The sequence below is a fragment of the Aquila chrysaetos genome, chromosome 20 (assembly GCF_900496995.4).
Source record: "Aquila chrysaetos chrysaetos chromosome 20, bAquChr1.4, whole genome shotgun sequence".
Taxonomy (NCBI): domain Eukaryota; kingdom Metazoa; phylum Chordata; class Aves; order Accipitriformes; family Accipitridae; genus Aquila; species Aquila chrysaetos.
Genome location: NC_044023.1, coordinates 162,211 through 178,157, shown reverse-complemented (window position 1 = coordinate 178,157; position 15,947 = coordinate 162,211). Strand labels below are relative to the sequence as shown.

The window sequence follows — 15,947 nt, the reverse complement described above, 5'->3', positions numbered from 1 at the left end:
GAATTTCCACTATGTCTCTGTGGTATAAAACAGTAGATCATACTCCACCTTCATCCCCAACGCTTTCAGGCTACAGCAGCATTCTTCAGCACTGAGTCTCCGTGGGCTAGTATCAACATAAAACTTTCACCATGGGACAGGCCAAATTTAATCATGGCAACAGAGACTGGGGAAAACCAGACTGCTCATCTTGCTCACTAGCTTACAATGGCTACAACACGTTTTCCTTGATTTGTCTCACACAACGTTTTCAAATTAAATTTGCTATTAGATCTACAAGTCATCACAGGAGGCCCGTGCTTATCCTCCTGTTTCCACCTACCTGGACAGCAATGGTGAAATAACAACTATTTGAACTTCTGCCACTTTCTGATGCATTGTACGAGAGAAAAGCCATGTCCCTCAAGATGGTCATGTTGGACTTGCCTTTTTTGTGGGCCAGGAGAAGGCTGATACCTCTGTTCACACACCTTGCCTCACTGTTCCCTACCAGTAATTATAAGGCAATTCAAACCAAAACGCCATACACAAATACGGATCTTCAGAGGAAAAGAATCCCAAGCTACACATGGTCAATTGGCTCAGATGTTTTCATTTTAACACTAAAGCTTTCATGCCATTTCTTTTTTACCGCCTCACCTCTTCACCCCACCACAATTTACCAGCAGAAGAAACAGCTAGGCTAAAAAATGCCAAGGAAAGAATGCATGCACTGAGATGACACAAAGCGACAGGCAGAGAAACCCCTAACTCCAAGATTCCAGCTATTTACCACATTAGGTTTTGATTTTTATTTTTAACTGAGCTCAGTTTCCATTCCAAGTTCAAAATCAGTCACATCCAGTTAATTATCGTCAGCCTTTATTTCTAGTCAAGTAACTAAATGCATCTTCCCCTGTTCAGCAGAAGAGAGCTTAAAAAAAAAATCTTAAAAAAAAAAAAGAAGAAAATCTTCACAAGAAACTTGACATCACTCACTTCGCCTCTTCCTGTACTCTTCAGTTCTCACTGGGGTCCATCTCACACAAGGGTGCTGTGCAAAAGGGCACATGGGTGAGGTGGAAGGACAAAGCACAAGAAAAGACTCACCCTAAACCCCTGCAAAACTGACAGCTCATCCAAGGGTTGTATAAACCAAATGCAGCTCCAAGCAAAGGTGGCTGAAACATGGCAGTATCTAGAAGGAAAAACTGCCTTCAGCTGCTGTGACACAGGGAGCTGGATTGAAATCTGCCAGTCAGCATCCTTTTGAGCCGCATTTGGAATCCGTTATGGACACAATGCTGCCTCTAGGGTGCGGAGCTTTTCTTTTAAGCTGTTCTTAAATGTTAGGAAATAAAGAGTTGTGTGTATGCTTGCAGGGACTGGTTCCTTGCCTAAGCAGAGCACATGGCCTGATTCCAGCTCTGTTATGCCACAGAGGAAATTAAAGGAGAGCTTGACTGGCCTTTTTGATCACCTGTGACAGTTTGCCCCACAAATCTCCTTCTCTGTTACACCCCAAAGAGAGATACTGTTGAACCCCCACATCTCCACAGAAGCAACCCACATTTCCTCATTAATTTTTACCACCAAATATTATCCACATATTTGTTACTATGTCCTAAAGAAATTAAATGAGACACTTCTGATTTTCAGCTGTGGTCATGTAGAGTATGTTGAGTTTAAGACGTGGGCTCTTAAATAACCTTCTCTCCTGGCAGGGGAGGCCAGTCGAATACCTCAGGGTTAGATGAGACTCGTACCCAGCACTTCAAAGGAAGGTGCAAGAAAGCTCACCAGTAATAATTGCTGACTGTTTACCACATCCATCTGTGGTTTACAGTCTTTGTAACTTTTACCCAGTCTAACTTTCAGCAATGGTTTGAGCTCTCAAAACAATCTTTTCTGCATCAGTGCCACAGAGACTCCTGCTGAGCTACAGATTTCGTAAGTAATTAAACTTTTAAAGTCAATTTCTCAGTGATTATTTCCCCTCAGAAATAGGCAGTTTCAATACTAAAACAATAAAAGGTCAAAGTACTTTGAGGTAGTAAGTTAAGCAACCTATGAAAAAGTAAAAGCCATTACTTTCATGAGAGAAAACACAAGACTATAAACTTTACTATTACTCCTTTTATGCAATTCAGTGTTTTGTTATGCTCTCACATCCTTAAAAGTTAGGGTGGAAAAAGTGATAAAAGGGGAAGTTCTGCCCCAAATATTTTGCAGCAAGAAAATCTGTATTGGGAGTGAGGCAGAAAAAGTACATCCAAAGCATCTCTGTGCTTGGACTAAACAGATTCCTCTGTTTCTTTAAGGCAGCAGTTCTCGGACTGAGGGAATTGATGTGCAGTACCCACAGCACCAGCATGACCTAGGAACGTAGTGACGTGTCTGTCAAATCACCTGGGACACAATACAGTGGTTACTGCAGAACTAGTAGGTATTTGGACAGAGTGAATTTTACTGGGTCAGAACCATTGTAGCCACAAAAGGCTGGTTCAGTGGATGGAACCAGAAAGTTGTATTTATTGTACTGTTGAATTACAGCTTCAGCTGGATGTAACACTGCTGAAGTCCCAGAGAGACAACCCAACTTAGCAGCTGCCAGTATTAAGCAGATACAGATCAGCTCAAGAATCTTCCTTATTTTGGTTACACAGAACAAGAAAACATAGCCACAATACAAGCTGAGGTGCGCACTACGCACCTTCACTCACCTCTTTCAGTTCCTGTGCAACAGAATTAAGGCGTTCATTTTCAGACTGAGTGTTGGCAAGGACATTTCTGAGCTGCTTCAGTTCTGTCTGCAACTCCATAACCTTCTTCATGTAGTACTCTTCCTTGGTAGCCGATTCCTGAATCAAGGTCTCCTCTCTGCTCTCTCCATCTGCTGCTACTTTCTTGTGGTTGGTATGGGCCTGCCCAAAAGCCTAAGACAAACAGAAAACAAATCTTTTATTAGTAAACCCAGAATTTTGCATAAGTAACTTCCATTTTAAACAGTTGAAAATATTTACCCTCGTATTTCTTTGATGGAAAACAATGTAAACTTTTCTTACACCCTCCTCTTCTGGGATCAGACCTTTAAATGCTATCAAGTGGCCAACACAGGGCTCTCGAAAGTAACACACAGCACCCAAACAGTGTTTTGCGATGCATAGGATACCTATGTAGAACCTCATACAAACCCTTGCGGGAGGGAACGACAATGTATCGACTTGAGTTTGCTGTTAAAAAAAGACTTTGGTTTTCAACAAGACCACTGCAAGATGACCAGACACTTCTGCATGTGCATATTCTCTATAGTTGGGTCAGACTCACTTCTGCAAAAACTGAATCATTGAAAACAGTATTAGCAGCCCGTTCCATTTCTTAGGCTGGGAACACACTTACTCTTCCTGATGCAGCTATACCAAAGAAATGTATCACCACCCTCAGCTGGTCATTGCTGGAGATGACTGCCCCCTCAAACCTGCTAACCCACTGCAGCCATAAGCGAGCAAGGTTAGCAGGGCTACTCTGTAAGTAACCAGGTTAAGCCAACGTGGGTCATTCTGGCTGAAGTAGGTCAGCAGACACTCACCCAACCAGCTCTGCTGCCTGGTCTCAGAGACGTCATCTCCAGCAGCGTGCCAGCAAAGGGACTTAGAGGCAGGTCACAGAGATCTAACCTCTTCAGCATAGCATGCCTCTGTTTAGACCCGACACTCATTTTTTACCTCCCCCCACTTCTTTTGGGGGGTTTTCATTTTGCTTGAAACTCTACCAGGTGATGCTCCTAGCAGCATTCTCCAACACACAAGCAAGCAGCCCATACAGACACCCCCACCTGCTGCATTTAAGAAACCCATCAGTGGCTTTCACTAATAGATGTTATAAAGCAGAGTTTAACATTTTAAGTAGGTGTATATTTGTAACACACTGCCTGGCAGATGGGCCAAAGTCAATGAGATTAATGAATGCTATCTTTTAACTGCTGCATGTGCGTGCACCACAATCCAACCCAAGATCTATTTAGAGCTTTCAGGTGCCATAGCATCTTTTGGGATGCCACTATCCACACAGCAAGTTTTCATAGCCAACATTAATATCAGGCATTAAGCCAGGTCAAGGACAGATCAGCATCTCAAAACTCCTTGTCTAGTCATGCATTACATTTTCAATTAATCATCTTTTGCTAGCTCTTCAGAAATACACTGTCAGTGCAGAAAAAAACACCTGCTTTGAAGAGAAGCAGATTTCAGTATTTTATTACTTCTGTACATTAGACCAGTCACATTAATAGTACAGTAATTACTGAATATACAAGGGCTGAAGCAGATGACTGAATGTGCTAACTCTGCCTACAGTTAAAGACACCCACATATTGCTCCTATCAGACTAAATGTTATTTCAGATAAGCAAGTTAGAGATAGAGGAGACAAATACCCGTTGAAGAAATTCTAGCCAGATTCACTGAGATGACCCAAGGGAAATTAAAAAGCGTCAGATTTCAGACAGAAAGTAAAGCACCATCTGTGCAAGTCCTTGTCAAATGAGTTTCAACAAAGCAGCTTAAAAGCCTAATACCCAAGATCTCCATAAATGTTAAAGGAATAACATAAAACATGCAAGCTTCTCAAATACACTATCTTTTTTTCCATAAAGAATTATGATCCACCTTTTATAGACCTACATGTATTACAAATCTCTGACAGAGAAAGGGACTCTGGGCATCCATTTGCCCAGTGAAGTAGCACCATTTTCTTGGTAGCGGGATGCCAACGCAGAGCACATTGAAGCTCAGGATACTCAAAGCCACATCTGATCAGCCAGAGAGCAGAGTCCAAGCATGATTCAATCAAGGAACTCAGTAATACCGCTAAGGGAGAAATTTTTGAGAATAATGACTAATTTGCTCTTAAAACCTTCAATGCAGATGCTAGGCCTTGAGTTTCTTTAAGAACTGAGAAGAGAATGTCATCATTTTGCAGAAGCCACTATTGACAGGGAGTATTTGAACACAGAAACTGGCATAGGAGATGAGACTGGGCTTTTTTTAATCCAATATCCTTTCTTCTACAGAGGCTAATGCCAGACACTTCAGAGAAAGGTGCCAAGAAACCCCATTATCTCCCAGAGTTGGGGATTGCCTTAAGCCTTGAAGCAGAATGCTTAATGTAAATTTGGAAAAGCTATTATCATGTAAAATATCCCCTTATTTTTCATGGTTGTATGCATTTTTGGCCTCAAAATCCTACAGCAATAAATTCTGTATTTTAAATCATACTCTTACATGACAGTTTTTTGTCAGTTTACAAGTTTCCCACATTTTCATAAAAGAGAACATATTTTTCTTCAGAGACTTGAAGGTGTGTTGTTATTCCATGATCCCCTGTCAATCATTCATTGTTTTTAAAGACTTCCATCACACCCCTCTATTCCCTGGTGAAGGTGAGGTGAAGTTCAGTAAGTTATCACCACTTTTATGTTTGAGAGGTTTTTTCCATGCCCTAAGACAGTCAGACTCCCTTTTTAGAAACTGCCTTTTATTATGGCTTGTCCCAAATGGCAAGACTAACGCAACCAAACAGGAACTGCAGATGTCAGCTAACATATACCAACTGCGGAAACAAGCTTATGGATCACCCCTACCAAAGGATGCTGCTATTCTTTGTAAGCTCCAGTTATTTCTGCACAGCAAGGCTGTTATTTGCTCTCAACCAGCAAGCTTGTAAACTTTCAGGAGAAACCCTACCATTAGCTTGATGATATTACTGTCTGGGGTCAGGAAGCTGGGTACAGAACCATGAGTAAATGGACTCTGACCACTACACAGAACACAAGGAACCTTCTTAACAGACATGGTCATCAGGACAGGCAGCCTGGAACAATTCCATCTGGGTGGATTTATAAGGGAACACTTAAAAAGCACCTCCATTCTAACCAAGCTTCGTTATCTCTCGTACAAACTTAGAAACGACCTCATACATTCATGTTATAAGCCACTTCCATAATTGCAACGGCCTGTGCAGAACAGGAAATTTAACTTTAACAAAATTGTGCAAAATTACAGGGCAATGCAATTACCTTCCATGGCTACAGCCCAGGCCTGTTTTAAATGAAGCTATTAAAAGGAAAACTGACGTTTTACTGATATGTATGAAACCCATAAACCTTCAAATAGCCAGAAATCCAGCATCTACCCATCCACTTTTGTTTTAACATTATATAAAACACAGAAATAGAAGTCAAAGTTACTCTGCTCTTCCTCCTCTTCTAAAACCTCTATTTATTATCTACTAAGGTACCAAAATAGGGAAGTAAACTGTTCACAGTTATATCAGAATGATACTCTTTGGATTATAATCTCTTCATGAAATAAATGAGTTTCTGACAACCCATTTGCACAGACCTTGCTGGACACAAGGGCTGCAAAGCATCACGTTCTGCTGAACAGCTGCCTCAAGGAATTACAAGACACTAATATTAGGCGACTATCAAAGTTCCCTTCTTCCAGATTTCCAAAGGTCAGGACAAAAGCAAAATCAAAGAGTTTATGAACCAAAATGCTATCTTGCTATTTGCCTAGTTAGATGCACTCTTTGGTACATCGGAAAACACTTTACACCACTGGACAAAGGTACCACTAGCTTCCATCTATCTCTTCAGAAAGCTGCATGAGAGACAGATCGAAAGCCCTCCTTTGATTTTAACACTGTCTGAAAATAACCAAAACCAACCTCCACCCCAAACACACACAACCTCAAATTCTGTATAGCCATTTATTTCTGGACCAAACAAACATGAAACACTTTCCAGCCAGGGTGCTCACAGTTATGTGGTGTGAGGGTAGCACACCCCGCAAGGCAGCAAGGAGCACATGCTGAGCCCCGAGAAATGCACCAAATTATTCAGATGCTAACTATTGGTTATTGCTAATAACCTGCTGCTGAAGCTGCTGACCAGCTGAAATCCTGAAAAGTTTTCTCTTGTCAAGCTGCCATCCCCTACCAGCCATACCAGTACATGTGGTCCTTCAGCCCTCCTCCCCCAAATATGCTAGGGAATGCAGCCCAAAGGCTAATTATGGCACCCCTGAAGCCAATGGAAAGTTTACCAAAATAAGTATCATCAACCAAAATGCTATTAAATCAACTTTCATGTTTGCAGCATTACTTACATCAGCAGACTCAAAGCAATTAGAAAACACATGCTGTCATATTCTTAAATAGCGCAGAAACTCTAATTGCTAAAAATCAAGGAGATTTCTACAAATTTAATCTTCAACCGATTATGTCTCAAATGTCAAGAATTCAAAACTCTCCACAGTAATTACGAATGGGAAAAGGAATTTGGACAGCAAACAGATGAGGCAGACTCATCCAATAACTGATATGTTATATAAAATGGTCAAAACCAGCTCACTTCAAATGAAGCCCTGGATCAAACAGCATTTAAACTGGGTTTAAAGTATCAATTTCCAAAAGACAGACTCAGTAAAAGGTTAAGTTTCCTCTAGGTCTGATGATTACACAGATTCATCCGTGTATTTTGCAGGAGGAATCTGATCTCAATCATCTTATAGATGAGCAAATAGTTTTTGCATGAAACCCATCACACTGAAAGAGACTTTCATATAAAACTCCAAGCTTTCAGAAGAAAGTATTCCTGATTCCTTGAAGATGAGCATACTTGTTAAGGTATCAAGTACTTCTTAACAAGTGTTAAGATTTTAAACCTAACCTTTTTCAGAAAGCTTTGTCATGTGCAGATGTTTACTGATCACATGAAGTGGGAAGAATCTCAAACACGCTTGTTGGAGAGTTTCAAATGCTGTGCTTCTCTCAGAATAGCTGCTGTGATACGGGAGATGCAAAAATTGATCTCAGTCATGCTCAGAAGCAAGACTCTAGGCCTTGTGGAAATTCAGAACAGTGTTGCTTTGTTTGCCTCTTTCTTTGATCTGTCACTCCAGACCTCTACTTAGCCAGAAGCAGGTCGTAAAAATAATGAAACTCACCCAATGTATGCTGGTTATGCTTCTGTATCTTCTGGGACTCCCTGAACTAGACTGCTGAAAACAAGAGGTTCATGGACTACCTGGAGCCTGGTCAGTTTAGCATAGCACAAAAGACTAGGATGCCACTATATATATAAAAAAAAAAAAAAAAAGTGATGCTGGGAAGAGTTCTTTCTGAGCTAAAGCAAAACCAGTACGATCTCAAATCCTCTACCAACTTCTGCAAAGAGCTGGTGTCCCTAAAGGTCTGCTGAGATCTGACACTAGTCCACATGCTGCACAGGGACTATTACAGGCTTTGGAGGCTGCCCTGTGCTGCCTCCCTGAGCACTCACTGCACTTCAGTCAGTACCTGTCGTCTTTCCCAGTGCGCAAGTCAAGGCACAACAACACTGAACCAGAGCAAGAATGGAAAGGCAAAGAGAAAGCCTCAGAGCTACTTAAAGCAGATGCACCGACAAGGAAAGAGTCATATCCCCCCCAACCCCCACCCCGCGATGTTACAGAGGAACAAACAGAAGAAATACGATCTCCCTCTTAGTCAAAATTATGGGAATGTTCCTGTGCCATGAAAGAACACACCCAAGAAAACAGAAAACAACAAAAATATTTCAGTGAAGGAGTTTCGTAACATAAATTGCTTACAAATTCATTTGTCATCTAAAACTGAACTAACATGTTTTCCATTTAAAGAACCAGGAGGGGCAGTGAAAGACAACTGCTTATACATTATTTGAAGGATTAAGAAAAGAGGGAGAAAAACCTTGAAGGGGCTCAGGGCTCCACAATACAAATCAACTCCTGGACAAATGCAAAATTTGATTTCTTCAGATTAAAAAAAAAAAAAAAAAGGCACTTCAGCTTGTAACAAACATGAAAAACTTCAATATATATTTCTATCTCTTTTGCACAAAAATGGGGGTTTTTTTGCTGGTGTAATTCTTCAGCCTGAACACAAGCCAAAATTATTTTTTTAAAGAAAAAGCTACCTTTTTTCCCCTTTGGTCAGCTTATCTCACATTCTTTGGTTGCTACAATGGAAGCAGTTGAGAATTAAGAAAAGAAACACCCAACATAGAATATTCTAAAACATGCATCAGAATCAAGGTCAGATTTTCAAAGAGATGCGGGTACTCGCTTAACCAGTTTATACATAGCCTAGAGCCAAGTACTGGGCATTGGTTATCATTCAGAGACAACCCCACTGAGCTTGCTAATGCATCTTCGTACACAGGACAATAAAGGATCATTTCGTCCTTTTTGAAACAAGCTGTCTGCTGTTTCATCACAACGCTGAAGTACACAGCTCATTCTTTGAAAAAAATAAAACTCACATACTGGATGATCACCCCAGTCGGTCATGAGTTACTAAATAGACATCTCAGCAGCAGCAGGGGAAAAAAGCATTAAAACTATTAATGATTTTAATGTCTACTCTGTAATCGCTTAAAATTTGCATTTACATATACTCATGAAGTGAAAGCATTGCAAATTTGCATACAACTTTTTTAGTCTACAAAAGTGCTAACAAGGGTGCGTAAGAAACCCCACATATAACAGTAAATTCTTTCAACAGTTTTAAATGAATGCTAGCCAAGGATATTTTCACCCTCTAAGTGGCTTTAACACAGTGCTCAGATTGCATCACCTGACTGAAAAAGAGCTTCTAGGAGAGAGCTGGCATGCCCCATGCATTGCCCCACCATCTCTTGGGCAGGTTAAGGCTGGAGCTTGCAAGACAAAGCTCTCTATTTTAATACACCCTCCTTCTGTACAATATTCAGGGACGTTATTACACCTCTCTTCCTCAGCACATCAAGAATGTCAAACCTTTCCTCAATAAACACAAGTTTTGAGTGTTTCTAAAATTTTTCCTCTCCATCTGCAGGTACAGAGGAGGACTGATGCCTTGGTAAACAGGGACAGTAGCACATTCTTCAGTGAATGACACTTACGCTGCCAAATTTTCATACTGTGCACCAGTTCTGCTTCCTTTAAATGAAAACAGTTCAAGGGCAAAGAAAAACGGGGATAAGGTAAAATTCAAGTAAATCATCAAATTTTTCCCTGCACATAGCTGCTGCTTGCTTGCAGTCCTTGGAACACATAGATTTCTGAGCTGGTGAAAACAGACATTGAGCAGAGTCTAAACAGTGGGGTTTGGTTTTTTGGTCTGGGGCGGGGGGGGGGGGGGGGGGCGTGTGTTACAGTATTTACAAAATCCTTAGGTGCTCCACAATCACATACATGCGGTACTACTATATAGAGCACATGTTCACTGTTGAGAAGCAAGTTATCTCAGATAGGAAAAAAAACCCCAATATCTAACCCAAAGCCCTTCACATACTGATTAGGATCATGGACTCAGAAGAAGCCACACAAATGAAATCCCCTGAAACTGCTGGGGACATCACAAACAACACTGTACCTTTAGGATTCATACCATTTTTCAAAATGTTGGGTAACTGGATGCCTTTGCTAATAATAAAAGTTCATAATTCCCTTCTTATATAATGCATGATCGTAATGATGCCTGGCCCTGGCATCCCCCCACTGATGGGTAGGGTGCTACCTCCAGCAGTCCTGGTTTTTCAAAAAACCTTCACGGACATGCATTACAAACAGCATCCAGATTACAAACCACCGAGCACCTACAAGCTCCAGCTTGCTTTAGGCATGACAAAACTCTAGTATTGCAGTTTTCAAGATTATATACTTTATAGAGGGGAAAATTAAGTCTTGGCCTTTCGAGAGCATAAAGCCAGAGATGCCCAACCTTCCTTTGTTCCCCAAACTGCTCTGTTTGAGCCGCCTTCTTTGTACTGTAGGTTATTTTGCTATCTTGAGGGGTCAGATTGCTTTATTCGCATAAATATGGAGCTAGGAAAGCAGATATAGTTATATGCTCTCTGCTTATCACAGACTCCCAGCCAGCATTAATGTTTGGTATACAAGCTCTGAATAAGATCAACAGCATATAAAAACCATAAGTCTCTTGCAGACACTTCTTGCTATTGATACTGAATTTTGAGGATGCTTCTCTGCTTATTCCACAAGGCTGGTATGATAACAAAAAAGCAAAGCAACTTTAAAAAAAAAAAAAAAAAAAAAAGAGGTCAAAGCTCAATTCTTCAATCCTGCCAGTTACCTGTAACTGAAAACGAATCAGGGAAAATAGAACTATCACTGCAATGGAAAAGAAAAAGAAAGGCTAGCTTCAAGTGAATGTTTAACCACAAATCCTTCAAGTGAAGGAGAGTCAAGATGTTAGTAATGTATTTGCAGTAAAGCAATTAACATTTTATATCCAGCTTGGAATTAAAGTTATGTGCATTTCTGGAGTGACTACAAAATATAAAGAATAAACCATAGTATATTGCTACAGGACATAGAAACAGATCACTGGGATGAAAATACCAGCAAGACATTGGCCATTTTTGCACATAAAACACAGTAACAACATGCAAGTGTAGAAGCAAAGGTCAAGACATTTTGGAAAAGTTGATAAAGTTCATGCATTGGGGCTTAAGATGTTCTCTAGTCATTAGGGATTGCTACCTTGTGCTGGTAGTGTAATTCTGCACCTTCCTAATGCCTTTTTCCAGATGCTGGTCTTTGGCAGAAACATGCTGGACTGAAGAGATGACAGATCTGTTTCAATATGGCAATTTATTCGTACTCCCTTACCCCCTCCCATACTCAACAGCAACCTTGGCTTTTTTTGTCAGTGACGAGTTGCTCTTAAAATCTCATACCGAAGTGCCATGCAAAAAAACCCCAAACAAACCAACCAACCAGCCAAAAAACCCACACCAACCAAAAATAGGCACAAGAGAAGAAATGCTTTAATCAAGGCACCCATCCTGCAAACAGGCCCATGGTGACAACAGCCACGGAAGGGCATCATCTGCATGAGATGTCTCCCAGCTCAGTCCCCACCTCTCCCCAGCCTCTAGCTGCCCTGCCCCTTCCCCCTCACTTTATGATTTGGGGGGGGTTAATCTGTATATGGCAGTTTTACCTTCAGAAGTGCAGACTGCAGCTTTTCTGGAGAGCTGTCTGTAAACCCAACTTGCAACTTGAGTTTAAACATGCCTCTCGATCTTACTCTGAAAAGCATTCCTCATCAGGACAGCTGGCCAGGTAATAGACAAGCTACAATAACCTTTGCAATCAGTTTTCAAATGGTACCATACAATGATGGTATTCTCTTCCCCTGAAGTGAAAATCCCACGTTTTCATTTTTTGCTCCTAGCAACTTCACTTCATTTTAATTATCAGTATGTCTCATCAACATTAAACTAATCAGGATACGTTAATATGCATCAGAAGATTAATTAGCATTAAAAGGCACTCAAATTTTTGTTCGTGTTTCTGCATTGTCAGTCTGAATTTAATTACAAAATTTTAGCACCAGTTCAGCTCCTAATTCTTTCTGCTTATCAGATTCAAAATAAAAGATGTTTCCTGTGGCTTCACCAAGCATTGCACATTTTTTATAACAACAAATTCATTGTGACCATAAAGATCTAAAATAGTGATAGCAAAGTGCAAAAACACTGTTCTGAAGAGACTGATGCCTCTTTACAGGGAGCAAAGAATTTAATAAAAGGAGGTATATTCCTCTTGAACATTTCATTCATATATTTTCATTTTAAATTTTCTTGTAAAGTGGCCATTCATGCATTCTTCAGTTAATAGACCAGTGCTTTGACTAACAGTTTCTCAGGAAAGTCCTTAAATAATGAGCGCACTAGACTTGTATCAGAAGCCTAAAGCTGCAGGGACACAAGCATTTTCATGTGCTCCCATAAACATCATAATCCTTTGAGCATGACCTAATCCTGCATTCCCACTAATTCAGTCCCTCTCAGCCAGGGCTGACAGCAGCATCAGCGTGACAGTGAGGATGGATGGAGGTGAACGAACCAGGGCCAGAAGATGCTCATCCCTCCTTCCAGCACTAGCCAGCTCAGCTGCCCTGCTGAGACCAAAGTCCTTAATGCCAGCAAGGCTACCGAGCTCCTTCACAATCCTTCACATTTCTTGTAAATTGTTCCAGTACCTTTAACTGAAGCCTTGCTTCATTTCACAGACCTCACTGCTGTTAAACCCTCACCAGCACTGGGGAAACTGAAGCCCAAACAGATGCCAAGGCATTTTGTGCCATTATATCACTAGAAGAAAGTGCCCTACAGGAGTTGATGCTTTTAAGAAACTGAAATTCTAGAGGAAAAAAGAAAATAAAACCTCCCAAAAACAAACATGAGGTTTTGATACCACAATACAAGGTTCAGATGACTTCTGGGTCTTGTGTTGCATCAATTACTCCCATGAAGGCTCCTAATTTGTTCTCCTCAGAGACACAAGAGCAGCATGGCAGAGGAGAAGGCAGCTGCCCCAAACCACCAGCCGTAGCAGACCAGATGGGATGCTCTGGCAATGTCAGAGAAGAACAAGCCAGGAGGGACAGGCTGGCAGCAGTATGGTCAAGTTCCAGTGCTCCTTTGCTTCCATTCCAGCTGAACTTACACAAGATTTAACAAGGTTTCAGGTCAGCAGGAAGAAATGTAAATGCCTTATAAGATTGTCACAATGTTCTCCCTCACAGATTAGAGGGACATTCCACAGATGATTTAGAGGGATTTTTATTTTTTTTAATGGTAAAAACACACTGGAGCCTATGTTTAGAATACATTGCTTCAGTGCACTGCTGCTGGGTGAAAAGATTTTATGATAAAAGTTTAATTTATCCTGTCACCTTAGTTAGCTAGACACTTAAACTGTACTAACTTGCATAGTCGAGGGCTAAATGCAATTGTGCCTCAATCAATAGCTAAGCAGCAACTCTTCATATTGTTACAAGAGCTAGTGGCCAGATGTTGGCCATACTGGACACAGCTGGGAAGGGGCTGTAGACTCCTCTCCTCCCTCAATAAATACACCTTCGATATGACCCACCAAAAAAAAAAAAATAAAAAAAAATCTGAGGGATAAAACACAGACTACATAAAGGCAGTGGAAATGGTTCAGAGCAATGCAGGAGATACTCCACTGAAAGTCACCGGCATTTTACTTTTTTTGTTCACAGGCATGAGTGTTCCATTTCCATTACTTTTGTGATTTGGTATATAGGATCCTCTTACAGGCATGAACTAAGGGGTCTAGAGGCTCCGAAGGGGTTACAGAAGCTGAGAGTTTGGCTTCAGATGTGGAAATTGCTGAAGCACCTAAGAATCAGTTTGCTTTCAAAGTGAATTCATGTGAAAAGGTGTTAACAAGACAGCTCCTCGAGTCAGGAGATTTAGAAATGCACACAAGATCCAGCATGAGGAGCATCTACAGCATTAGTTTCTCCCAACACCCTCTCCTCATCCTCCCTTATCTGCCCTTGCAGATCACAGCTCAGGCGTAATGGAGAACTGCTCCTCTGCCCCCTCTCTCCTCGGCAAGGCTAGCAGTCTCATCAGCGAGTCAATCTGGAAGTTATTCTCAGCTATTTCAATTCTTGCCCTTCTGCTCCTTCATTCAGCAATAAAGCTTGGACTCATTAGCAAGTGAAGTGTTACAATCAGGACCACCTTAATAAGCACAGGCAAATCAGCCAGCATGAGCTAACCAAGTGCAGGCAGCAACACTGAAGGCACAGTCTTTTCATAAAACATTCAACCCCAGGTACAGAGGTTCAAGCTGACAGCTGCTTGGAGGAAAAAAAAAAAAAACCAAACCCCAAACCCACAATGCAAAAGTTATAGCATAAAAATAGTGCGAAGATAGCACTGCAAAACAATCCAGTCATGCTTTTTCTGTTTGGTGGGTTTTGGGTTTTTTTGTTGTTGTTGTTTTGTTTTTTTGTTTTTGTTTTTTTTAATGCAAAAAGGGTAATGGCTAGATACTTCAGGACTAGAAAACTGTTACTTTGAGATTTTTTTCCTAAAGAAAGAAACTAGAAATTTCTTTGGACACTTGTAGCTGTGCTCCTTTGGCACTGATTCCCCACTAGTCTCCGACATTCAAATTGCTTTCTCAATTTCAAAGTCTTCATGATATGGACACCTGCCCATGCCAAAACCATCCCTGTTTCATAAAGGCCACATACCAGGTATGAAGTAGCAATTATTTCTGTACACTCTTGACCCAAGGTGAAATTTCTTGGGCTGTCCCATCCCGTTACCCCAATGTTGAGTTAAAATTTGAGGCATCTCCTATCCTTTTCATGGTACACAGATAAAATATGCTAAGGAGGGGAAAAGGTCGCTCTCTGTCCTTTAAAACATCTACTTAACATGTCATCCCACAAAATGGCCCCACTAGCATCACAGGGACAGAGCAACACTTTTGCTCAAGCACAAGGAGAAAAATAAGCATCAGCTATTTTAAACTACCCCTAGATTCACCACAAGTCCTGATGAAACTGAACCTTCAGACCAGTAGGGACTATGCAATCTGAAAATGTGTTAAGACCTTTCCCCCACCATTCCCTGGTGGGGGACACAAAAGGCAGGCTGGTAAGGCAAATCATGCAGGACCACCACCGGGAGCAGCCATCAGCCTTGATGGGGAAGGCAATCCCACAGACTGCAGGTGACCTGCCCTGCATCACAAACAGATTGGCCTGCAAATGGGTCAGGCTATCATGCATAATTCATAGGAGCTTCCCCATGATTTGTTACCATTAAGCCAGGCACTGCTAGCCAGTAGCTCTGTGCTGTTACGAAGAATAAGATCAAAAAATTGGTCACTGATTCGTCACACTGTACTGTTTCACCTGCGACACATACACCTATAGACAGACTGCAAGAGATTGCATTAGGTATAATGCTACACTAAACAGGGCAGTAAGGAACTGAACACATTGTAAGAAAAGGCTTTTGGATTTCATGCAAGGTAAGAGACTTCAGGAGTGTTAAGCATCTCCGAGATGGCACAAGGAAGAAAAATATGACAGCTCAAGTTAACA

At 41.1% G+C, this 15,947-nt stretch overlaps 1 protein-coding gene across 6 annotated transcripts in view; it reads right to left on the bottom strand.

Annotated features, from left to right (window-relative positions):
* The window catches only part of BICD2 (BICD cargo adaptor 2), a 98,977-nt gene that overhangs the window by 45,210 nt on the left and 37,820 nt on the right, over window positions 1-15,947 (bottom strand). For all 6 annotated transcript variants that reach the window (XM_030043484.2, XM_030043485.2, XM_030043486.2 and 3 more), the window contains exon 2: window positions 2,703-2,915. In XM_030043484.2, the coding sequence (XP_029899344.1) occupies window positions 2,703-2,915 (213 nt within the window). The remainder of the gene's footprint in view (window positions 1-2,702; window positions 2,916-15,947) is intronic.